This window comes from Panthera uncia, chromosome A2 (assembly GCF_023721935.1).
Source record: "Panthera uncia isolate 11264 chromosome A2, Puncia_PCG_1.0, whole genome shotgun sequence".
NCBI lineage: Eukaryota > Metazoa > Chordata > Mammalia > Carnivora > Felidae > Panthera > Panthera uncia.
This window is the reverse complement of record NC_064816.1, coordinates 30,297,082-30,322,933: the sequence shown is the minus strand read 5'-3', so window position 1 is coordinate 30,322,933 and position 25,852 is coordinate 30,297,082. Positions and strand designations below refer to the sequence as shown.

The 25,852-nt window shown below is 45.3% G+C and overlaps 1 protein-coding gene across 2 annotated transcripts in view; it reads left to right on the top strand.

Moving 5' to 3' along the window:
* The window catches only part of PRICKLE2 (prickle planar cell polarity protein 2), a 323,104-nt gene that overhangs the window by 249,970 nt on the left and 47,282 nt on the right, over positions 1-25,852 (top strand). For both annotated transcript variants that reach the window (XM_049642679.1, XM_049642678.1), the window contains exons 4-7: positions 13,148-13,261; positions 16,506-16,643; positions 20,701-20,904; positions 23,992-24,178. In XM_049642679.1, the coding sequence (XP_049498636.1) occupies positions 13,148-13,261; positions 16,506-16,643; positions 20,701-20,904; positions 23,992-24,178 (643 nt within the window). The remainder of the gene's footprint in view (positions 1-13,147; positions 13,262-16,505; positions 16,644-20,700; positions 20,905-23,991; positions 24,179-25,852) is intronic.

Sequence of the window (25,852 nt, the reverse complement as noted above, 5' to 3'; positions counted from 1 at the left end):
CTCACATCCAACCACACTGGCTGGACCCCTTGCCGCTGTTCAAGTACCATGAGCTTCTTTCAGCCTCACGGTATTTACACGTCATTCATTTTTAACAAGTATCGGTGTTTCCATCCTTCTGATTATGACAGGGAACTTAGGTGATGTACTTTTAGTAACATTTCTTAGCTTTTTTTTTCTCCCATCTTGAATAGCCTGCATCTCAGTATGCTATTTCAGCCTCCTCACTTGAGTTCGTATTTGCTCAAGCCTCAGTAAAATAGTTTGAAAACAAAATCATATGAATATTAATAATTTTGAGATCATTTCCTGTTTAGTTTATATCCTTATTTCCTTTTCTTAACATAGAGAAGAACAGACGTGGAAACTCCCCATTTTGATAGGTTTGCTTTCTAAAATATCTATGAGGGGCGCCTGGATGGCTCGGTCAGTTGAGCGTCCGACTTGCACTCAGGTCATGATCTCACGGTCTGAGTTCGAGCTCCTCGTCAGGCTCTGTGCTGACAGCTCAGAGCCTGGAGCCAGCTTTGGATTCTGTCTCTCTGTCTGCCTCTCCCCAGCTCACACCCTCTCTCTCTCTCTCTCTCTCAAAAATAAATCAACATTAAAAAATATTTTTTAAATATATGAGTAAAATTAAGGCTTTTCTTTCCCTCTTAATCCATTTGCTGCTGATTCCCAAAAAAGGGTTAGAGGAGTGTTCAGTAAACTAAAACAAGAGTAAAGAATGGTATAGGCAACAAGGGAAAATACCGTAGTCATCACAGAAGACCAAGGCTACATGAATACTACTACAACTGGACGCTGTTGTTGGCTAACACATAACAACATCCACTGTTGTTTGCATGAGACTGTGATAACATGCGGATGAGCACTGTTTTACGCCAGATGGTCAGGAATGTCAGGATGTTGAAGAGTTCCCTCCAGAACTGACTCTCTGGGTCTGAGCCTCGTTGACATTGGGTTCTCTTTTCTTGCAGTTATTGGCTAACGCTTTTGAATGCTTCTCGTACCTCTTCTAGAATGATCAGGAAACTGCCTTGAGTAAGGAAGAGGTGCTATATAATGGAAAGTCTATGATCTGTGAAATGTTAAGTTATGCCCCGAGGCTCAAAAGTCAGGAGAAATAACTTGCCCGATTATCAGTGACGATTTATCTTATGGGTCTTCTCTGTGAACAACTGAGTTCCCACATGCTCATTTGTTATAGATGCTGATGGCTGGGGCCAGTGTCTCCTGTGGAATCTTTAATTGTCTTATTCAAAACAGAAGAACAGTTATAAAAATACTTAAGTGTAAGTATAGATATACTGTCTGACTCATTTTTTTCCCACTGATTTTCACCATAATTTCAGAGAAGTGTTACTGCTGAAAAACATTTGGTCCCAACATGTAATAAAAATTACCCTCAAGTAGTCAAGTTCATAGAGACGGAAAAGAGAATGATGACTGTGTGGTGGGAGCAGGAATTGGGGAGTTACTATTTAATAGGTATGGAATTTTAGTTCAGAAAGATGAAAAAGTTCTGGAGATAGATGGTGGTGATGGTTTACCAACATGGTATTTAATGCCATTTAAAAATGGTTAAAGCGGTAAGTTTTATATTATATGTATTTTACCACAAAATAAATACATAAAATGATAATAAACTAATAAAATTTAAGAATATACTCTCAGGAATTGGAGCAGTTGCTTCAAGGACCACGCGATCTTTGTTGAGGATAAGCCTGAACACATTAACTTCTGTTGCATAGACCTCAAAGAAATAAAACTTTGTCAAGCTGAATCAGTTCATGCAGTCCTTACCATGGAACATTTTCAAAGCATGCACATTACCAAGTAACTTGGTTGATTTCCACCTTCTTTAGATTCCATTGGATCCATGTCATTTTCGTGATTAAGCAGCCATTCTAGCCTGTTCAATGTTTAAGGCTTTAGCAGGAATCTGAAGCTTGAAGAGTGAACTGTGACCACCTTGGCCATTGATTCATCAAATACTCAGGGCAGAGTGTAATCCTGTGACTACTTGATGAAGGCGGCAGGGAGAAGTGGAAAGAGAATGAGCTTGGAAATGAGACCTAAACTTGAATCCTGGCGAAAGCTCCTTACTCCTGAACAGGTCAAATAGATTATAATCTCGTTGGATCCTCATTATTCACAGAGCATTTGCAAATTTGCCTACTCATCATCAGAATTTGTTATCCCCAAAATCAATACCCACAGCACTTTTGCGGTTACCCTGAGACACATGTAGAGGGATGAAAGATTGGAATCGCCCAGCATGTATGTTTGCCAGTTGAGGTTGAGCAAGGCAGTACTCTCCCTTTTGTTTTACCTCTCATAAAATGAAGAAGTATGCCTTTTGTCGTCTATTTAGTGCTAATTGTTTTGCGTTTGTGCTTTTTCGTGGTGATGTCGCTGTATCAGATGCCCCTCCAGCTTAGCGCTGCAGTGCCGTCTCATGTTTCTGAGGGCAAAACACCTGTGAGATGTCGCATGGAGAATATGTGTGCCGTAGGTAATAATAGATCCCTACTCAGCGTGAGTTGAAGTGCTGTCGACTGTGAATTCACTGTTAGTGAATCAACTATATATACGTAGTTAAAACCATTGAGACAAGGTCATAGATTGATCCACTGATAAAAATGTTGTGACCAGAAGCTGGCAGGAATCTAGTCCTGTATTTCCCCTAGAAACAGTGGTTTACTATTCACTACTTCAGAGCGTGTTGTTGCTTTATAGAATTTAACTACCGTGAATACCAAGAATTGACCATGATTTCCTTTCCAAAAGCTAATACCTTGTTCACACATGATTCCATTCTTTCTCTGCTGTATCGTGTGGTAGGGTTGTTAACAAATGATTTACTCCTGTTTCTTCCAGGCACATGCAAATTATGCCCACGCAAATTAAGCACAACCATGTGACTTGCCTTAACCAATGAAATGTACACAGAAGTCACATAGTTCACATCCAGATAAAAGCATTTAAAATTTTTTTTTAGCATTCATTTTTGAGATTCAGAGACACAGCATGAGCAGGGGAGGGAGACACAGAATCTGAAGGAGGCTCCAGGCTCTGAGCTGTCAGCACAGAGCCCAACACAGGGCTCGAACTCAACGGACTGGGAGATCATGACCTGAGCTAAAGTCGGACGCTGAACCGACTGAGCTACCCAGGTGCCCCATTAAAAGCATTTAATTGCCGGTGTTCAGCTCCAGGCTTTTGTTTTCTCTGCTGCCATCATTGTGGGGCACATATTAATACAGAGCCTCAGTTACCTGGGTCTCTGCCTACTCATGTCAGAGAATTAGCGTAAGTGAGAAATTAAACTGCGGTATGGATAAGGGTTTCATATACAGAGTGTATAAAGAACTCCTATAACTCAGAAACAAAAACAATTTAAAAAATAGGCAAAGAACTAGAATATAGAGACTTTTCCAAAAGAGATAAAGACATGGCCAATAAGCACTTGAAAAGATGCTCAACATCATTAGTCATTAGGGAAATGCCAATCAAAACCATAGGGAGATAGCATTTCCTGCCTACTAGAATGGCTATAATTTTTTTTAGGCTTATTTATTTATTCTGAGAGTCGGGGGAAGAGAGAGAGAGGGAGAGAGAGAATCCCAACCAGGCTCTACGCTGTCAGTGCAGAACCCAACTTGGAGCTCAATCTCATGAACCCATGAGATCATGACCTGAGTCAAAATCAAGAGTTGCCCCTCCCCCGTTCATGCTCTGTCTCTCTCTGTCTCAAAAATAAATAAACGTTAAAAAAAATTAAAAAATAAAATAAAGTAAAATCTCTTTTTTAATTGTATTTTTCTATTTTTTTTTTTTTTAAGTTTACTTATGTATTTTGAGAAAGAGGGAAAACAGGGGAAAGGGAGAGACAGAATCCCAAGCAGGCTCTGTGCTGTCAGTGTAGAGCCTAATGTAGGGCTCGATCTCACAAACTGAGAGGTCATGACCTAAGCTGAAATCAAGAGTCAGACACTTAACCAACCGAGCCACACACGTGCTCCAAATTGAGACACTTTTAAAACTTAATTGTATAAACTTATATTAAAAACAAAGCTAATAGATACTCAGAACGTATCACTTCATAATTACTTTCCTGTGTTTCACCATTATCTGTGCTCTTGGGTTTATTTTATCCGTTATACTGCTGTGCATCTCTTCCCAGCCCTACAGGTAGCTCAAAATCATCCACCCCAGCATTGTTTCCACCATGGAAATTGGCAGGGGTACACATTTATGGATTTGATTTATTGTTCTTTGACACTTAGTAGTGTTTTCGTCTGCCTCTGATGGCTCTGGCATTATTTTGACTTTGCTTTATGGTTACTTACATACTTTTCTTGTAACTCGTATATAACTTCACTCATCCAGGGGGAGTTTCTTATTTGTATACGTGTCCTTTCCGCAAAAGCTCTGAACAGTTCCTTGCATATAGTAGACTGTGTTGTCTACTCTGCTGGGGCTTCCATAATAGAACACCACGGACTGGGTGGCTTAAACAGCAGACATTATTCCTGGACAGTCTTGGAGGCAGTAAATCCAAGATCAGGGTCCCGGCAGGGTTGGTTTCTGGTGAGACCTCTCTTCTTGGCCTCCGGATGATTGCCTTCTGGGTATGTCTTCACATGGCCTTTTCTCTGTGTATGTACCCTCTGGATGTCTCCTCCTCTTCTTATAAGGGCATTGGTTCTTTCTGATGACAGCCCCACACTCTGACCTCATTTAAATGGAATCATCTCTTTAAAGTCTCTGCCTCCAAATACAATCACATTGGCGGTTAGGGGTTTACCATATGAGTGGTGTGGGGGTGGGAGGGGGAGACACAATTTAGTCCGCAACATAACACAGACATCTATCACTTATGCATTCAGTTGCTTCAAAGCTAAGAAATAGAGCCTTCCCTGTGCCTTGCCTCTGTACTAGTCGGATTATAGCATTTGAGCCTCATTGCAATACATTAAGGTAAATATTATCGTCCCCATTTTACAGATGGGCATATTGACTTTATAAGAGATAAAGTAACTTGCCCAACTCTGTACAGATGGGGAGTGTTCAATCCGGTATTTAGACCCAAACAGTGTGACTGCAGGACCCAAACAACCACTATAGGAAACTACCATCCTGCTTTTTCCTTACATATGTATGGGTATATTTTGTCTAAAGGCAATATTGAAACTGTTACCAAAAAAATAAGTAAGCAACTGTTGGGGAATTTTTAGCAGGGCCTGTATGCAAATGTGTAGACATTCTTCAAAGAATGTTTTGGTAAAACTGGGGTAGGGGGGTCTTTATGCAGTTGCCGTTTAAAGGGGAAGTGTTTAAACCCCAGGTTCTTTCATTTCTGGGGCCTCTTCTTTAAGACAGGATAAAGTAACTGTCAGGTAATGCTCCAAACTAAATGAAAAGTATTTTCTAACTAAACAGTGAAGTTTAATACTGTAAGTAAAAGATTTTAAGAGCTTAAAGGTTTGGGAAGAGAGCGAGTGTGTGGGGGTAGCAGGCCTAGAAGCAGAACAAGTCATGTGACTTGGGATTATAGGAGCTGCTGGAGGACGTAATGTGATTATTTTCTTTAATTTGAACAAAGTCGATTCAGCTTGAAAGAAAATCTCTGACTTCACATGCAAATGGGTGTTGGTTTGGCCCCTTGCTCTTAAAGAAACAGTCCCTTGGCAGTTATTCCCTTCTTCCTTTTAGCCTCTTCCCCATCCCCCCACCCCAGGAATCATCAGGGACTAAGGAAGTGCTTTGATGGCGTGAAAGGGAAGCTCTAAGAGTTTTCCTCGGGCCCCTCCGGAAACCTCACCTGTGTGTTCTCTTGCTCCATGTCTCTCCCAGTCCTTCGATAACCCGGAAAGGCAGGAGGATGTACAGCGTGCATTCCCTCAGCAAACAGGTGCTGAGTACCTGCTAGGTACAGGATCCTCCTCTGGGGGTGTATCGTGAGCCAAATCCCGGGTATTCGCGTTCTAGAGGGAAGAGAGAGAAAATGAACTAGTAAAGTATGCATCAGCAAATGGTAAGTTCTCTGAAGAAAAGCGAGTTAAGGGTTTACCACTTTCAGCACTACTGACATTTCAATCCAGATTATTCTTTGCCGTGGAGGCCCTCTTTTGTACTGTAGGAGTTTTAGCAGCATCCCCGCCCTCCAGCCGTGTGCCACTAGCCTGCCACGTTTGCACACGCACACACACTCCAGTTGGGGCAGCCATAAATGTCTCCAGACATTGCTAAATAACCCCTGGGGGTCAACATTAGCCCCAGTCGAGAAGCACTAGTCTCAAGACTAAGAGGTGGGGGTGCTGATTTATTAGGGTAGTCCTCTCTGATCGGGAAGACCTCTCTGATGAGGTGACCTTTGAGCAAAGACTGGAGGAAGTGCGGATGGGCATGACATAAATATCTAGGGGGAAGAATGCTCCTGGCAAAGGGAAGAGCTAGTGCAAAGGCCCTGAGGTGAGAGGAATATCAAGGAGGCCATTGGGAGTGGAACTGGACCCCAGGAATATAGTAAGCAATATGATCAGCCAGCGTTAAGGAGGCATGATCATAATCTTTATAGTAAAGACTCTGGCTTTGAATCAGAGAGGAATGGGAAGTCATGAAACGTTTTGAGAAGAACACTGACATGACCTGGTTAATACTCAGATAGGGTTATTCTTGCTGCTGAATAGAGAATCACCTGCAGAGGAGCAAAGGTGAAAGCCAGAGTCCAGAAGGAGCCATGGAAGCAATTCGAGTGAGCACTTAGTTGTGGCTGGGCGGTCCTATTGGGGTGGGGGAAAGCGACTGGATTCTGGGTATGTTTGAACCTACATCAGACATGATTTTATGTTTCGTCTCATTGGGAGAAGAAAAAAAGGGGGGCAGTCTTTGAAATACTCTTCTTTGAAAATGCCTCAAATGAGCTTTAATTCCTGATTTTTGATCCTAATCCTATGGGACTTGAAGCATGATGGAGGTACTGTGTAGGCATTAGATATTAGACTGTTATTTCCTACATTACTTCCTGAGTAAACCAATTAAAATTATAATGTGGGTCTCTAAGAGAAAAGGAGAGGAGCCAAACTTGGTACAATTTTACCTCTTAGATGCCACTTAACACTACTTTTCTCCTCTTGCTTGGGTAATGAAATTCTGGCAAGTGGGGGCACAGTGAACAAATGGCCCTTAAAAGCAGCCCATCACCACTCGCTTAGAGCTGTAATGCTCCCCAGTTGTTCTCCAGGTCTCCATTTCAGAACTCGTGTGCACTTTTCATAAAAATCTCCACGTGCCGCAGATTCAAGCAACATCTTTCCCTTCTCCGTGGCACCTGCCTTCTGAGACCTCGGGCATTTTCTAGATATTGCCTCCCTGAATTGAGGTAGATTAACTGAGGTTCCAAGCTTCTCAAACTGCAGGAAAGGGAAAATATGAAATAAGGTCCAATCTTCCAGTTAGTCTCTGGGTTAAGATGGGCTTTTATAAAGCCTTTCAAGTATGTCAGCCCACATCAGAGATTACACGTCAGGAGATTTTGCCTTCACCTTGTGGAGTCACATCTGCCTTCCTCTTAAGCTGGCGTATCTCCTGATGTGGTGTCAGGTGTTTATTAAGAATTCTGGGGATTTTTTTTCAGACCCAGAAGAATAAAAATGGGGATAATGTTGAATGAGGACTTCCCGTGATTCTGCAGTACGCTAACTCAGAGAACCAGTGCTGTATCATTTAGAAATTGCCGTCCGTTCCTAGTAACTGAGACTGCAAGTAAAGAAGTCATTTATTTCTCTCACTGATAAAGTAAGTTCAGAGATAGGCAATCCAGAGCTGTTATGGTATTCCGTGGTATAATAAAGAACTTCATGGTACAAAATGGCTGCCGGAGCTGTAGCCATTGTTGTTACATTCCAGACAGGAAACCATAAGAAGGGGGAATAGGCCAAAAAGGCTTTTGCCAACTGCTTGGCCTCCTTTGAAAGAACTCTCCTAGGAGTCACATGCTATGTGTCATTGGCCAGAATTTGTTTGCGTGCCCATTCATAGTTACTAGGGAGTTGCAGAAATATTATTCTAAGTTGGGCATGTTGATGCTTTAAGTAAAATTTTGGCATTCTTATTAAGGAAGAAAAGGAAAATGGACATGGGTAGACAGCCATCTCTGCCATACTCCCTTATACCATCATTCCATGGGGTTGTGGAAAGACAGTTTAATTTGGGGTACATCATTTTTTAACTACTGCCTGTTCATTTTGGACCATATTTTGGTTATCTTATGAAGAACACGAAAGGAAAATGTGTTCATCATATATGTGGTCAGTCATACATACTGGGAATCTACTATATCTGGGTTTCTTCTGTTCCTTTCCATCCATCTGCCACTGTCTTTTTTCCTTGATAAAGAAGGCCAAGAATCCACAAAAAACAAAGGGAGAGGATGAGGAAGCCAAGTCCAAAAATGACTTTTCCACTTTTTAGCTGTGTGATGCTTGGTCTAGTGAATACAATGTACCAACCTCCAGCGTGTGGGGAGGGTCCATGAGATATTGTATACAACAACACTTTGCCCATCAGAGCCACTAAATACATAAATATATTCACTGATCCTTTCCTTCATTGAGATGGTAAAGGACAGTTGAATCTGAGATCAACCAAGAATATCTCACTTCTTTGTTGGGTTCCCATTCTTAAAAACAAACAAACAAACAAACAAACAAACATGGATGCTTTTGATATGGAAAATGACCTGCCCCAAAATAGGAGCGCTTTGCCCTTAGAATTTCTCATCCTTGACAGAGCTGGTAGTATCCACCTTCTTAAACATATATGTATGTGGGTATAGCAAGAGATGCCTGCAAAATTAGGTGATACTGAACAAGTTCCTTCCCGTCTTCTGAGCCTCCTGGATGTCCTGGAGAGCAGAGGAATATTAACATTTACCTGGCAGCCTCATGGGGTTGGCCGTTGAGGGAAAACAGTTGCATGACTCTAAAACTCTCAAAATGTTCTCCCTGGCCCACCAGCAGGGGCATCCCATAAGGAGGGGTTATATACAAATGGAAACCATCGGGCCCCACCCACCCCAGTCCTGCCGAATTAGAAATGTGTGTTTTAATAAGCCTTCCAGGTGGTTCTGATGCCAGCTAAAATTTGAGAACCACTGCTCTAAATTAAGCACTTTGCACGCTTTGTCTTTCTTTAATTAGCACACTTTTCTTTCCAACGGGGAGTCATTTGACTCCCTGCCTTCCGTCTCTGCCCAGACAGAAATGCTGTGAAATGTGCAGTTGCTTCTAACAAACCCAGTCTTTCAAACTGGGTGAGGCCTTGCTTTGTAGATTTTATTTGCACACTGACTAAAGCTCTTACAATCCATCTTGACAGACACTGAAATTATTGCCAAACCTCACTGCTGGGAGTGACACCTTAAACAAAGGCCTTCAGCAATTTCTTTGTCACGGGCCAGCTGATTGTGTTCAAAATGCCTTTATTTGGGGGAAGTGTACCTCATACACCTCAACCCAGGGCAGTAGCACAGGGCACCCCTACCTGAGCGATGAGTAAATGGAACAAAGTTTCTAGCACATTCCATGGTCCTGCTTTTGGAGAGTGATGCTCCAGGTACACAGGAGGAAAACGTTATCACCACACCAGGTAATAGCTTGGAAATGGTCATCCTTGACAAAATTCTATTGGACTTGATTATTGACTCGTGAAAATTAGGGAAACATGGTTGGATGAAAATGAGCAGTCTGCAGTATTTTCAGGGGTGGTACCAAATTTCATTTTTGTACTGCCAGAAAGTATACTAAATATTTTCCCCCTCCCGTTGGTTTGCTTAGTGTTTGTTTTGGGCTACACGGTAGTTTTATTTTGGAGGATGCCAGGGGAAACTCCAATGCAGCAGTTCTGTTTTCAGCCAGAGACAGAGTGGGAATTGAAGAGAGGAGTTTCTCCATCATTCCCGTCCTTTTGCTCGAGGAAGAGCTTGGAAAGGCCAGCCCTTGAACACCAGGAGGGGACATACCAGCCAAGCAGCGGCAGGACCACTGGAAGGGGTTGAAGGACCAACTCATTCCCCTTCCTCAGAGCAAGCCGGAGTGCCTGCCATGTGACACGGGGATGCTTTGGAAGGTTGTTAATTTACCAATGAACTCATTAGCTGTCTTGGTTTTAATAATGGTGCATTTCACTAGGTAAGTTTTTAAGTCATCCACCAAATGGTTGACTGCCTTCTGAGAAACTATTGTTCGTGCATCCTGTATTCATGGAGTTACTGAACGCTGGTGGAAAGGACACATTTTCAGCAATGGTGATCAGTGGGCTTGAAACCTAAACGACAACACAAGATGCCCAGCCAGGGAAGATGGAGCTATGTTCTTAAGAGTAGTCACTGCCTCTGTTGACTTTGGAATTCTAAGTCTTTAGGATGGACGTCAGCACGTCAAGGTATTTATTTAGCTAACTGTCTCTGGAGTTCTCCAGTCATGGCCACCTCTGCTTCTGCCCAGCCCTGTCGTGTTGGGACTCCTTTATCTCCAGTCTTACAACAGGGTGGGACTTCTCCATTCCAGTCTGCAGGTGTAGACCTGGCACAAGATGGGGAAGCAGGGTCCTTCTCTGGCGATTTCGAAATTGAGCAAAGTGAGTCATTCTAGGATGGATCTGAAGTGAGGTCGTGTAAATTCGGGTGCTATGGGAAACCTTAAACTTTGAGAAGCCAACAGGCAGAAGGGAAGAAGACTAGGGCAGAGATCAGAGGACGCTGGGCATAGAGAGATGAGAATCCCTCACCAGACACCTTCCAGGTACACGTTCCAGTTCCTCATGAGGCCCTCCTACACCACTGGGTTTCTCGAGACAACAGCACATCATTACAGTAATTTGCACTTTTTTTTTCCCTCTGAAATCAGACCAGCTTAAATATCCTCTTTCTCCCTTGTAGCCTTCTTTCTTAGACTAAGATGGGTGGGGGCCTCAGGGTATGGTCTCGCTCTGCAAGCTGACAGTGTTGCTGTATCTCTCAAAATGGAAAAGAGAGGCCAGGAAAATCCAGATTGTTCCCTTTGGAGCACGCGGGCTGGATAATAGACTCACCACTGTGCATTCATGTTATTTATTGTTTTGAGGGCCAGGTACCCAGCCTTCGCCTCATTTAATTGCCGTGGTCCTATGATGAGGATTCTTAGAGGTTATGGAGCTCACTCAGGAGCATGGAGATGAAAAGTGACAGAGCCATGCGTGGGGGTTCTGGTCTACCTGGCCAAGCTGCAGAAGAGGCAGAGAAGGTCCCAACTGGGGTCAGCCCTGGACAGTATCAGCAAAGGCTTGGCTCAAGGTGTCGCGGTCACAGGGGCTCTCAGGGATACCTGTGCTCTGGGCAGTGAAGAGGCGTATCCGAGAAAGGAAAGGCTCCGTCAAGCTCAAATTGGACTGTTATCAAGCATCTGCAGTGATTGCTTTCTTATTAGCATCTATCCTAAGGTTCTGTCACTAGGGTAGGAGTTGTGAAAATCTCGGAGGGATACTGAGGCAAGGCTTTGCTCCAAGCAGTCTCTTGGCGTGGGAGGTAAGGCCCATTCCCCGAGACACAGTGCTCTGTTTTCTGCCTGCACTTACCTGCTATAGTGTATGGTGCCCGGATTCCTCTGAGCGCAAAATGGCGTGCCAGTCTCTGATGGGCCCGTGGCCAGCTTCTAATCCCAAACTAACTCGTGATCTGGGCTTTCATTTCTTCTCCGAGAGAATGCTGATAACCTGTGGGCTGCTTTCAAAACCCAGAGCCCTTCCTTCTCATCCAGGACGTGGCTTCCCGCCAAGTCCCTCTAGGGAGGCGTTGCAGGGCCCTGTCTTGAGAAACCACCTAGTCTGTGACGAGCAGTCTATATGGTTGACTTTGAGGTTTGCTGAAGACTGTGGTAGCCACACATGATGGTGAATGGTTACAACCATTTTTTTATGAAAATAAGGGTGGCTTTCGCATTTTGGTAAGACCTCGTCCTTGCAAAGCCTTATTTCCACCCACCCCCACCCCTCACGCTTTAACAGTTATGGTTTAGTTTCTGGAGATCAAAGTAGACAGAGATTTTTAACTCTTTGCCCCAGCATTCCCAAAACAAATGTTCACGTCCAGGGCTTCCTGAACTCAAAGGAATTAGACCAAGTTTGTGAAGTGGAACAAATATGATGAATTCAGAGCCACAAGTCTTCTGTCTTCTCTGTCTTGTTGAATGAATACCTTGTTTTGCAAGAGCTGGTCGTGATGCTAAGAGATAGTTGAAAAGAATTTTCCATGATGTCATCTGAGCTTGTGAGTTTTTTTTTTTCTTTTTGGCTTCTCCTATATAATAACATACCTTCCGTTTTGGCCGATTTTTTCTTACCCTAGCTTTGTATACAGCTGGATAGTAGAATGTCTGTTTTGTTTTCCCCAGGCAAATCTAGATGCTTTCTCAAGTCTTTGTTAGAGTTGAATGAGCCTCAAAAAGTGCAGGAATATGTCCTAACAGTTTTAAAGAGGAGCATTCTAGGATGTGCAAAAATACTCATGTTAATGACAATTTTTAATTACATACTCAGTATCCCAGATTTAGTGACTCTGTTTTCCGACAGATGTGAGCTGCTACCTGCCCTTACAAAGAGCTCAAAACCTAGAGGGCTTTTAATGTAGGTGGAGGCTGAGGGACCCAGCAGCTCACTCAGTGCCAGAGTCTGGCTCTGGCTCCAGTGTGAGGCAGGCACTGACACATCCCTTTGGCTAGGGAGGCACGGAGCATGCCGGAGACTCACAGGGAAAATGGTAAAGTTGCTCTCTCTCTCTCAGTGGGGGGAGCCTGACGACAAAGCCCTACCAGCCTATTTGCCGAATTCTCTTCTTCTAGAAAGCATGATGGCTTTGTTTCCCCCCCTGCAAGAGAGGGAAAACCCCAGGAGGGGTGATTTGCCCCACTGCCTCTTCAAGGATGAGTCCGTCTGCTTGCAGTGAGAAACGCATATGCCGTTGAGTCTCGGAAGGGTGGAGAGAAGGGGGAGTAGAGGAGTAGACGGTGTCCCGCTGCCGGAATGACCCTCCCGGGGAGTGGGAACGGGCAGGTAGTTTGAGTAATGGGCATGTCAAGTGATCCCTGTGCTCTCCATCCCTCAGGTTCACCAGTACTATAGCTGTCTCCCAGAAGAGAAGGTTCCTTATGTCAACAGTCCTGGAGAGAAACTTCGGATCAAGCAGCTATTACACCAGCTGCCGCCACATGACAATGAGGTAAGGGGCTAGCGGGGCCTTAGGAAGACTGTGCGCGGAAGCTTCTGTGAACTGTCACCTTCTTCATAATCAGAATGCTGTGATCCGTGAGCTCTCCAAAGAAAAACTCCGGTGCATTCGTTTTAGGCTTTAGCTTCCTTAATTAGGGCCAGGAGAAACTGCCCGACACTTTCTGGAGAGAATTCTCGAAAGGCAGATCTCATTATGGACTGGATTTGCCTCTCTGCCTGGTGCTGCTAGCTAGTTTGGGGTAACCAGGGAGTCTTAAAAGTTAAAAGCTCAAGTCCAGGTTTTCACTGAAGAAGAATGAGCTAGTTGCCAGAGTCCCTTAGCTGACTGCAGTTCCCTGGGCCAGTTCAAGCCCTGCAAAAACCCTGTGATTCTCTGGAATTTTCAGCATCGTTTCATGTTAAACGAGTGTGCAAGTTTTCCACATTATGCTGCCTTAGAAGTCACATGTCCAGATCTGCAGCTCTCGAACGTCTGTGTTTTTGTCGTTTAAAGGCCATTTTGCCGGGTCACCGTTTATACACGTGGAAGAATGGCTTGCAGGCTGTTGTTTTTTTTTTTTTTTCTGGACCTAGACAGTAGGCACTGTAAGCAGGCATTTCTTATCTCCGAAGTCAGATGGCCCATAAAGGGAAATACATGAATGTGTCTTTAAAAGATCATCCTGCTTGAGGGGTTTAGGTTTATAAACTAGAAATTAATTTTTAAGTATCTGGTTTTTAAAAACAGTCCTCCTCTGGGATGAGCACTGGGTGTTGTATGGAAACCAATTTGACAATAAATTTCATATATTGGAAAAAAAAAAAAACAGTCCTCCTCTAGAATGGACTTGTCCACCTAACTCTGATTGCATGCGAAACAAAAACATAAATTTAAATTGAAAGGAGAAATAACCCCTTAAGAGAGCTGGGTGGACCCCAGCTTTCTACCGACGGCTCCCACCCACAAGCCGGATCTCCAGGGAAAGGAGTAGGTACTATTTTATTATTTATATTGCCATATTCAGATCAAATGGGATAATTCAGACCCCTGAAAAATAAATTTGAGTAAGTGAAGCAAAAGCTTAAAAAATTGAAGCACGTCCCTAGAAAGAGAGCCAGTTTCCTGCTGCTCATTTGGACTTCATAAAACAAATACAAACAGTGTTTCCTCTTTTAAAGCTGAGAGCGAGCACTGTAACCCGATGCCCAGCTAACTAATTTGGAAGTGAAAATGCGGGTTTTTACAAGCAGGAGAGGGCGTGCCTTTCTTTAAAAGCACATCCATAAAATGTCAGCTGTGTCACCATATATTCTGGGCTGTTCAGGTCACGGCAGTGTCCTCAGGGACATCCACGTGAGGACTTTTTTTTTTTTTTTTTAACTGTTTTTTACTTGATAGAGCAAGGTTCTCTGTTCTCTGCTGTTAATGATTTATTCCATTTACAGTTAACTGTGGTTTCATGAAAAGAGACCATTCAAATTCCTTCTTCCTGTTGGTGAGATTTCCTTACTCATGAGCCCGTGGGCAGATTTCACCCATTTGACATGGCCCTTTGGAGGACAAAGAGTGGTTCTCAAATCAACGTTTGACCATTCTGTCATATGCCCCGATGAAACAGTTGAGATACATACAGAGGCACTGGTTTTCCAATTGGGATGCGACTGTCCTGGTTCAGAAGTTTCCCCTCTAACCCTTGTATCACATACCATCTGAGCATCTCACCTACCTTTCTTGATGTTCACATTTCTCAAGAGTCAGACAGGGAGGCGGGATTAGATCCATGTTGCCCAAAGTGTGGCAGACACACAACTTTAGGTGACACACAGACATGGCAGTGAACGAAAAGTGAACCAAGTAAGGAGAGAATCCCTCCCACTTAAAGTGTGCGCCACTCCTCGTGATCGAGCGGTTGAATAAGCACTGGGGAATTTCATTCTGGACTATCCGTTTCCTCACACCTCTCCAACTCGTGCCAGTCTTTACTTGTGAGTAACCAAGTAACCACTTGTAACGTGGTTACACGTTAAGAATCTCTGCTTTAGGGTCTCCCACAAGCAGAAGTGGCTAGAATCCGGCAACACGGTTTCATTCTTACGCTGTTTAGTTTTATGGTTGCCATCTGATTTTGGTAGGTGATAGGGACTTGCGATTTATAGTCATAATATACTGTAATTTTTTAAATGTATTCAAGTCTTTAAAAAGCGAGTCCGTTTTAAAACCAGCATTAAGTAAATAATAGTTCAGGACTACGGCAGAATTCCCATTGTGTGAGTTCGTAAGGGGAGAGCCTGGGGAGTGCCGGATTTGAGTGTCTCTGAGTGTCCCTTGCTTACTTCTCCGAGTTTTTGTATTTAATGAGAAGGAAAATATCTTATGCAAGTTGATGTGTTAGCCATAGCCCAGTGGGCAGCCCTTTTCCCTCCTGTACACGGATAAACATGCAGGGACTTCCATGAAGCAGCAACCATACCTCTGGTCCAACTCCTTAGCCTCAAGGCTTTGGTTGTCCGTTTTGGCAAAATAAGATGGGAGAACAGAAGTTGAGAGCTGCTCTGGCTTGCTAGCATGGAGCCGTCCATTGGTGTCAAGGATCACTCACGTGGGCATGTGGAGGTGAACATATCTGGACCCTGCCATCCATTTGAAGAGCCACCTCATTTTTAAAGAAGGAAAACGTCCCCGATTTTTTTTTTAATTTTTTTTTTTTAACGTTTATTTATTTTTGAGACAGAGAGAGACAGAGCATGAACGGGGGAGGGGCAGAGAGAGAGGGAGACACAGAATCGGAAGCAGGCTCCAGGCTCTGAGCCATCAGCCCAGACCCTGATGCGGGGCTCGAACTCACGGACCGCGAGATCATGACCTGAGCTGAAGTCGGACGCTTAACCGACTGAGCCACCCAGGCGCCCCAAAAAACGTCCCCGATTTTGACCGGCACCAGAGCTGTCCCGCATGATGTGAACCTTAGTGTGGCTTAGAGCAGGGCGGTAAGGATGAGGAACAGTTCCAGAACCTTTAGCCTGCTTATGACGTGGCTCCGGAGTTTGGCGCCTCTCGTAAGCTGTGTTGGCTGTCCGCCATCTTAGGTAGAGACTCCCTTTAAACAGCCCCGAGCCTGCTGGTGGGACCGTGCAGACCAGAGCAGTACAAAGAAATGGGAGCGTGTTTACCGAAAAAAACTCCGGGGCATGGGCTTCAGAAATCCCATGGAGCAAGGGCGACATCCACTCTGCCGCTCTCTGTGTCTGTTCAGGTTCGATATTGCAACTCCCTGGATGAGGAAGAGAAGAGGGAGCTAAAGCTCTTCAGCAACCAGAGGAAACGGGAAAACTTGGGCCGAGGGAATGTCAGACCCTTCCCAGTCACGATGACAGGAGCTATTTGTGAGCAGGTGAGCCTGGATTCCAGGGAGGGAGGAGGGATTGCTCTGACCTCCTTGCACGTGTTTGTTTGTTCAACAGTTCTTTTATTGAGTGCCTACTGTGCGTCATGCGCAGGTCTAGCTCTCAGGGATACAGCAGCAAACAAAAGACTTGAGAGCTTGATTTTGCCCTTGTGTGGGGTTCGGTTCTAGGGGAAGAAGTCAAACAATAAAATAAAGAAGAAAAAACACAGCGGGAAAGGAGCCTCCAAACACTGAGAGTCTGAGGAGGTTGCGATTTTCAGGAAAGTGGCTGCTCAAGGCGCCTCTTAGAAGGCGGTTTCTGAGCAGAGGTTCCCAGGAACTGCGGGAGGGGGTCCTGCAGATCTCAGTGGGTGGAGGGAACAGGCATCTCACAGGCTTTGAGGCATTTCTTTTTTTTTCTTTTTTTTTTTAATTTTTTTTTAACCTTTATTTATTTTTGAGACAGAGAGAGACAGAGCATGAACAGGGGAGGGGCAGAGAGAGAGGGAGATCCAGAATTGGAAGCAGGCTCCAGGCTCTGAGCGAGCCATCAGCCCAGAGCCCGACGCGGGGCTCGAACTCACGGACCGCGAGATGGTGACCTGAGCTGAAGTGGGACATTTAACTGACTGAGCTATCCAGGCGCCCCTCTTTTTTTTTTTTTTTTTTAATGTTTATGTATTTTGAGAGAGAGAGACAGCACGAGTGGGGGAGGGGCAGAGAGAATGAGGGAGACCGAGGATCCCAAGCAGGCTTCATGCCATCAGCACAGAGCCCAACACAGGGCTTAAGCTCACGAAACTGCGAGATCGTGACCTCAGCCGAAACCAAGAGTCGCCAAACGCTCAAACAACTGAGCCACCCAGGTGCCCCTTGGCAGGAGCATTTCTGTTGTGCTCAAGGAACAGCAGAGTTGGCCATTGTGGCATGGCAGAGGGAGCAAAGGGAGAGAGGTAGCAGATGAAGTGAGTTCATGGAGGGCCAGTGGTATAAGCCATTGGAAGGAGATGGGGAGTCATTTGAAGGATTTAAGCAAAGGAAAGACCTGATGGATTTCTATTTTATTTTTTTAATTTATTTTTAACGTTTATTTTATTTTTGAGGGAGAGAGAGCGTGAGCAGGGGAGAGCAGAGAGAAAGGGAGACACAATCTGAAGCAGGCTCCAGGCTCTGAGCTGTCAGCCCAGAGCCCGACACAGGGCTCGAACTCATGAACCGTGAGATCATGACCTGAGCTGAAGTTGGATGCTTAACCGACTGAGCTACCCAGACACCCCATGGATTTCTATTTTAAAATGAGCCCTTTAGAAAAAGGAATTTGGACCATGGGTTCATCCCAGGACCGTTTAAAGGGGGTGGTGAATGGTCATCTCCTTGGGTTTGAGGGTTCTTCAGCAACATGCATGCAGTCCCCCTGAATGCTCCCTGGGACCTCACTGAGTTGAAGAGTCTGGGTTCGTGTGTTCTCTTCATCTCCTGTAGCGTGCTCAGGGCATGGTGGTGGGGGGTTTTAAAGAAAGAAAGGTGGACGTGCAGCCCACCTGTGTTCTCCCTGCCCCTCCTCTTGGCCATAGAGCCTTCTGGTGCTGATCATCACTTTCGGCACTGCTCTTTGGCTCCGGTGCTCTTTGAAAAGCCTCCTCTACCTCCTCAAGCTCTTAAGGAAACCTTTCAGGTGCTGAAGATACATGAGCTGGATCAGTAAAGAGAAAGCAAGATACTGCCTGAGGGGAGTGGGTGCCATTTGACTGCCCTTTTTAGAGATTTCGGAGGGGTGGTGTGAGAAGGTTCACGTGGGTGAAATACAGGAGCTCCTTAATAGGGGAGCCACAGGACCAGAGACTTGGCAGTGGAGTCTTCCCCCTTGATATGGGGGTAGTCACTGGTTAAGATGTGAGATTCAGGGGCACCTGAGTGGCTGAGTCAGTTAAGAGTCCAACTTTGGCTTAGGTCATGTGCCCATGGTTTGTGAGTTCAAGCCCTGCTTTGGGCTCTCTCTGCTGTCAGCACAGAGTCTGCTTTAGATCCTCTCTCCCCCTTTCTCTCTGCCCGTCCCCACCTCACTCTCTCTCTCTCTCTCAAAATAAATAAATAAAACTTAAAAAAAAAAATAATAAGATGTGCGATTCAGTGTCCTCAGATCCAGAATTTTGCTGCTCTGAGATCAGCCTGCTGGAACCAGCCCAGCTGGGCTCTTCTAAGGAGAAAGAAAGGTTGGGCATTTCATGGGCGGGTGTCAAAAGTAGTATAAGATAGTGACAAGGGCATGGAGGCAGAAGGACAAGATCGAGTCATGTTCCTGCCAGATGACCCTGACCATGTTGTTTTTCCTCCATTTGTCATCTGCAAACTGTAGATGACAAATGCCTACGTGGTGGAATTAAGGTGATGATTCTGTGAGATTCCGTATTGTTAAAGCAATTAAACAAAGCCATTACACTGAGGTGTCTCTAATACCTTTGTAGCCTACCTAAGCAAACCAAAGCCTAAGCCAAAGACATTGCCTTAGTATTGAGAAGATGACCCTTAAAACCAACCAATCATCAATAGATAACTAGGCTTTCTCAAATAAATAACCACTTAAGCTACAGGCAATCAAATAATTTCCTTGCTTTGCATCCCTGTCTTCTCTGGAGAACCTCCCTCCTAGTCCCAGGTAGGCGGAGCCCTCTTAGCCACTTTAAGTTTGATTAAGGCACCCAATTTAAATCATATGTGCTCAAATACACTCTTAAAAATTTTAATGTGCTTCAATTTATCTTTTATCACTATGCTTATCCCAGGTCTATTAATGTTAGAAAAGCACGGACAGTACCTTTTGTAACAAAACGTCTTCCTTGGGTCTAGTCACTTCCACCAATGAGCTCCCAGAAACTGTTCCATGAGACCTTTACTTCATTTTCTGTGAAACGTTTCAACCTATATGATGGCCAGGGCCACGGTGTGGGAAAGGTTTAGAGGCAGCTTTTCTATTCTTTAGACATTGTGACTGGAGCTCAGCCACTCATGTGGGGCCATCCAGCTAGACCCTCAGGTGGGAACCTCATGGCCATCGCCATCGTCAGCGGAGAACCTCTCCCTGGACCTGCCTCCTCACACTTGACTCCCGCTTCAAAGCCCCGACCTCAGCCATCATGTGTGGGTTGTCAGGGTTGTTGCCTCGTTCCTTTCCGCATAAGGGAAGGAACTTTGGAACATGAGTAAGAAGATAGGGGAAGGGGAGACAAGAAGCCCTTTCCATAGTCTGGCCTTAGAAGTGGTGCCTTGTCGGGGCACCTGGGTGGCTCAGTCGGTTAAGCGTCCAACTTCGGCTCAAGTCATGATCTCATAGTCTTTGAGTTCGAGGCCCGCGTCAGGCTCTGTGCTGATAGCTCAGAGCCTGGAGCCCGCTTCAGATTCTGTGTCTCCCTCTTTCTCTGCCCCTCCCCTGCTCATGCTCTGTCTCTCTCTGTCTCAAAAATAAATAAAAACATTAAAAAAAATTTTTTTTAAATAATAAAAAAGTGGTGCCTTGTCAGTCAAGACTAAGGCAAAAAGAAGTTAGAGAAAACAGGCTAAAAGCCTGCCTCAAAGGCCTTTGGAGAAATAGTTAAAGGGGGGCATGCTTTTATGAACCCACCCCCTCTCCCATGTTACAGCCCCCCTCTTTAGCCCCCCACCTCCTGCCGCCTGTTCCTGCTGGTGTTAAACTCCCCTGTGCCTCCACATAGAGTTTGGAGCATCTCAAAGATAAGGACACCTTCACCACATGTCACTTGGCCTCCTGCTTGTAGAGCTCCTGTGTGGTCGTTATGCTAAAAGAGTTCGTCCTCCTTTCCCACCTCGTGACTCCTTATTTTCTCAGTCACTTCATCTTCGCCTTCCTTGCAGGGAAGGAGAGCAGGGAGTGGAGGGGAGGGAGAGCAAAGACCGCCCTGCCACATAGGTGACACACGGAGCACAGTCACCGGGTTGAAAATCAGTGCACGGCAACCCGCTCTAGGTGGTGGTGGTCTCTTACCGTTATGTGCAGCCCTGAGAGACGGGGCTGGTGTTTGTACTGACGTGTCTGATTGCCTCACAGTGTGGAGGCCAGATTAACGGCGGGGACATCGCCGTGTTTGCATCGCGCGCCGGCCACGGGGTTTGCTGGCACCCGCCGTGCTTCATATGCACCGTCTGCAACGAGCTGCTGGTGGATTTGATCTACTTTTACCAGGATGGGAAGATCTACTGTGGCAGGCACCACGCCGAGTGCCTGAAGCCGCGCTGCGCAGCCTGCGATGAGGTCAGAGCACGCCGCATGGGGGCTCAAGCCCTGCCTGTCGCCCCTCAGTTGTGCCTTAGGCAACATCCCACCCCCAACGCCCCGCCCCGCACAGAAGAAAACCCTAGACCCCTCCACCTTCTTCCATTAACCTTGCAAGAAGCAAGCCCCACCCCCATCCCTGGTTGCTAGCATGCCTGAAAGTGGCCATCCCCTGGGCATCCAGGTAGGAAAGCAGCTTCTGTAGCTGAGGGGAGTCACTGCTACTGGGTCAGTTCTGAACTGTTGAAGAAAGGCATTGTGCAGCGTTAGATTTCAGCCCGAATCCAAAGGATTAACCAGTAATGGTGTGGCCCTGAAGTTCCGATTCCTAAAGCTTCAGTGGGACAAACTGGTTTGAGAAGGGAGACATTTGGTGGCACTATTTCGCTTTCCCATGATTGAGCAGAGCTCCGATGAGGATTCAGGAGGCGGAGGCATATTTCCTGTGGAGAGCTCTGCCCCACGCTCTGGGAGGTACTTGAATGTGCTACCCCAGGTCACAAAGCACCCTGGAGTACAAAGCCCGTGCCTGGTGTTTTCTCCCACCGGGAGCACATGGCAGTATGATCTGTAAGCCGCAAGAATAGGAGATGTGCTTTGGCTTCAGAAGTTTGGAGCTTCTATTGCCTATATTCCTGTAAAAAGTTTTTCTTTCTCTTTCTTTCTTTTTTTTAAGTTTGGAGGAGAAAGGAGAATGTTCTAAACCTGACCGCTTTTATGGAATAATTTGGGGAAAGTTCTGGGATGGAGGTTTCCTCCGACACAGAATGGATTTTTGGTTCTGACCTTGCAGACAGCAATGTGGGCCTCTGTAAGCAGCCCTGCCCTTGTTCAGCCCTAGTCCACTACACGTGCCTAGGGGAGGTTCCCTTCTCCAGGAGGAAGTTGACCAGCCTTAACTAATTTGGATTCTAATGCTAATAATGGTGATGTTCTAAAGAGGCCCTCTAGAGAGGTATTTGGGAAACCCAGTTCAGTTCCACCTCTGTAATTCCAGGCCGCTGCTTTGCCTCAGTTTCTTCTCCTTCTGGAGATTTGTGCTCCTAACACTTGCGGTTATCTAATGGCCAAGGAATATGATGATTTAAGTGTTTTGCAATTTTTGTTTATTGAGATGTCATTCACACATCATAGGGTTCATTCACCCTTTATAGGTGTCCAATTTGGTGGGTTTTGGTATATTCACAGAGTTGTACACCTGTCACTGCTGCCTAATCCTAGGTCATTTTCGTCACCCAAAAAGAAACTTTGTATCTATTAGCAGCCGCCCCTGCCCTTCCCCCAGCCCTGGCATCCGCTGGTCTATTCTCTGCCTCTGTGCATTTATATATTCTGGACATTCCACATAACTGGATCTTTTGTGTCTGGCTTCTTTAGTTGAGAGCCATGTTTTCAGGGTTAATCCACGTTGTAGCATGTAATGGTGCTTTATTCCTTCCCAGGGCTGAATAATACTCAGTCACGTGTATACATCCCATTTTGTTGAGCCCTTTGTCCACTGATGGACATTTAAGTTCTTTCCACTTTTTGACTATTATGATCAGTAGCGTATGAACATGCATATGCAGGTGTTTGTGTGCACGTATCTTTTCAGTTTTCTTGAACATATACCCAGGAGCGGAATTGCTGGGTCATACCGTAATTCTGTGTTTAACTTTTTGAGGCAATCCAGACTCTCGTCCAGAGAAGCTATGCTGTTTTACATTACCACCGTCAGTGAATGGTGTTGCACTTTCCCTACATCTTCCTCAACACTTACTTTTTCATTGTTTTCATTTTAGTGTGTACGAAGTAATACCACATTGTGATTTGGATATGTATATCCCTAACGGGTGATAACGTTGAGCATCTTTTTATATGTTTATCCGTTGTTTTTGTATCTCCTTTTTTTGAAATGTCTATTCAAATCCTCTGCCTGTTTTTTAATTGGGTGGCTTTTCTTTTTATTGTGGAGCTGTTTATATATTCTGGATACTAGTTCCTTACCAGATACATGATTTGCAACTATTTTCTCCCATTCTCTGGTTATATTTTCACTTTTTTGAGGATGTCCTTTGAAGCACAGAAGTTGTTAATTCTGATGAAGTCCAATATATCTGTTTTTTTCTTTTGTTGCTTACGCTCTCAGTGTCACAGCTAAGAAACCTGGGTCCAAGGTCATGAATATTTACACTTGTGTTTTCTTTTAAGCATTTTATCGTATTTGGCTCATTAAGTCTCTGATCCCTTTTGAATTAATTTTTGTATACGGCTCAGATTCATTCTTTTGCATGTGGCTATCCAACTGGCCCAGCCACATTTGAAAAGACTATTCTTTCCCCGTTGAATGTCCTTGGTGTCTTTGTTGATAATCACTTGGCCATAAATGTTTGGCTTTATTTCCGAACTTTTATTTCTCTTCTATTGATCTGTATGTCTATTTTTATACCAGCACCACACTGTCTTGATTACTGTGGTTTGTAGTAAGCTTTGAAATCTGTGCTTTGAAATTTCAAAAATTCCATATTGGAGGTCAAAACACAAGTGCTTCTGAGGACAAGGCAGGTGTTGTCCGTGAAGGTGACACATTTTAAGACAACAGTGAGTGGTGAAAAATAGGACTGAGCTGGAGAACTCACCACTCACCTGGAAATAGCAATCCCTCTTCTTAAATGCTGTGTTTTCAACAGAGAACCCAGGATTTCAGGCATTAATGTGACATTTCCTGTTTTTGAAAAAGATTGTGTATCCGCCAAATAAAACATCTATGTGTTATCTGGAGTGCCCATGAGCTGTCAGTTTCTGGTCTTGCTTCATATTCTTCAGGGTAGAACATGATTTCTCGTATTAAATGTGGTTAAGTTCATACCTGGCCAGACCAGAAACTGTGTTTCATGGTGCTGTAGGCTCATCCCGACTGATAAAGATCTAGAATATGCATATACGTCCAGGTTTTTTATTGAGCGATTTGTGGGAAGGACCTGCTTTCCCATGCTTCTGGTTTGGGGCCCCCACAGCTGTTGTCCTTTAAAGTGCCTTCTCTTAGCTGGGTCTTAACCACTGATCATTTGGCTTCCCCATCTCTAGATCATCTTTGCAGACGAATGCACAGAAGCCGAGGGGCGGCACTGGCACATGAAACACTTTTGCTGCTTCGAGTGCGAGACAGTGCTCGGCGGCCAGCGCTACATCATGAAGGAGGGAAGGCCCTACTGTTGCCACTGCTTCGAGTCCCTGTATGCGGAATATTGCGACACCTGTGCTCAACACATAGGTGAGGCGGCCCCGGGTGCTCAGCTTGGTCCTCCTGCCCCTGGATCTCCTCGGTGTCTGGTGTAGTTACAGTCCCTGTGGCCAACCCACCCTGGCTTCACTGAAAAGGGGAATCTCTTGGCTCCGTTACTAGAGAGGCCAAAGAGCGTGCTCGCTTCAGATAGGGGTGGCTCAGGGTTCAAACAAAGTCTGGGGTTTTGGGTCCTTTGTGTCTCAGCTCAGCTCGCCTTCTCTTGGCGGCGGTGAAAAAGCAAGCTGTCTTCGCATGCTGGCCAAGAGGACTCCCCACTTCTACATGGTCTCGGCACTTGCATTCTCGAAAGGAGTGGGGCCGTGTATGTTTTCACATCCGAATCAGCTCCTCCAGATAGGAACCTTATCATCCCCGGTTGGGTCATGTGTTCCACCCTGGAAACAAGAGCATAGGTGTTTCAGTTGGTCTGCCTGAGTCATAGGCCCAGCCCCGAGATGGGGTTATGTGAGGTACAGCCCCACTACCAAGGGGAGGGGGAGTGGTCCCGGAAGGAAAACAAGAGGGAAAAGATAAAACAGATGTCTTCCACAGCCTCCTTGGAAAAACTTGAGGATCCATGGAGGGAGGACCCAAAATAGTCCTCTTGTAGAAAGGGACAGTCAAGAAAACCAAATGGTTTCTGGCAAGCACGTCTTTAAAAAAAAAAAAAAAATCAGCAAGAATTGACCCAGCCAAATACAAAGAAAGCAAGAGAACCTGAAAGAGCTGATAAGCTCTAAACTCTCCCAACTAAGCGGCAGATCTGAGATGGTGGAAATCATTTTCTCTTCGCAAATAACCAGTTTGTTCAACTCTTGAGCACTCTTCCAGATCATGCTGCATCTGTGGCTTGTTCGTTCAACTTGCCTGTTCTGGCACCTTGAGAATGAGCCACCCTTTAAAAAGAAAAATGAAAGAGTTGGCAGTGGGTGAATGTCTGTAAGACTAGCAGCCTGCTCTTCCTGTGGCTTGTGCAGTTCCCAGAAATCTGCTCAGAACCTGCCAGCTCCTTACCTATAGTGAGCAGACGTGGAGATAATCGGTCTGGGCGCCCCTTTTGCCCCACTTAGAAGATTATATCAGAAACGGAAAGAGTTTGATTTTGTCTCCGTGCTTCATCTCAAGTGGCATTTTTAAATGAAAAATTAGCTACTAGTTGGGAGAGCTCTGTGAGCTGATAAAAATCACAGCTTTGTGGACAAGGCACCTACTGTGTGCTCAGCGGTCCTTTGTTGTTGGGCAATCCATCCCACGGACTCAGGCCTGCTTCCATGAGGCCTTTCTGAGCTGGAGTCCCCAACGGGCTCAGGGTTCAACCTTGCTATGCAGCCATATCATCCGGCACTCTTCCCTTCCCGGGGCCTGGCGACGTGCAAACCCACCTTCCCCCAACCCCTCAAGGCCTGGTGCTTCAACCAAGAACCCAGTAACCGTCACTTCTCGCGAGATCAAAACAGGGAAACGGACTTGCCTTTATGCTGAGAGTTAGGAAATGGGGAGTTTGATTTGGACAGGTGGCTGGCCATGTGAGGATGGACAGGGTGGGGTGCGTCAGAGGAAAATGGTGCAGCTTTTGAACCCAGCATTTGTCACTGTGGATTCTGGGTCTGCCAGTCGGCACTTGCTCAGAGGAGAGGTGCTGAGTGTACAGATAAACAGCTT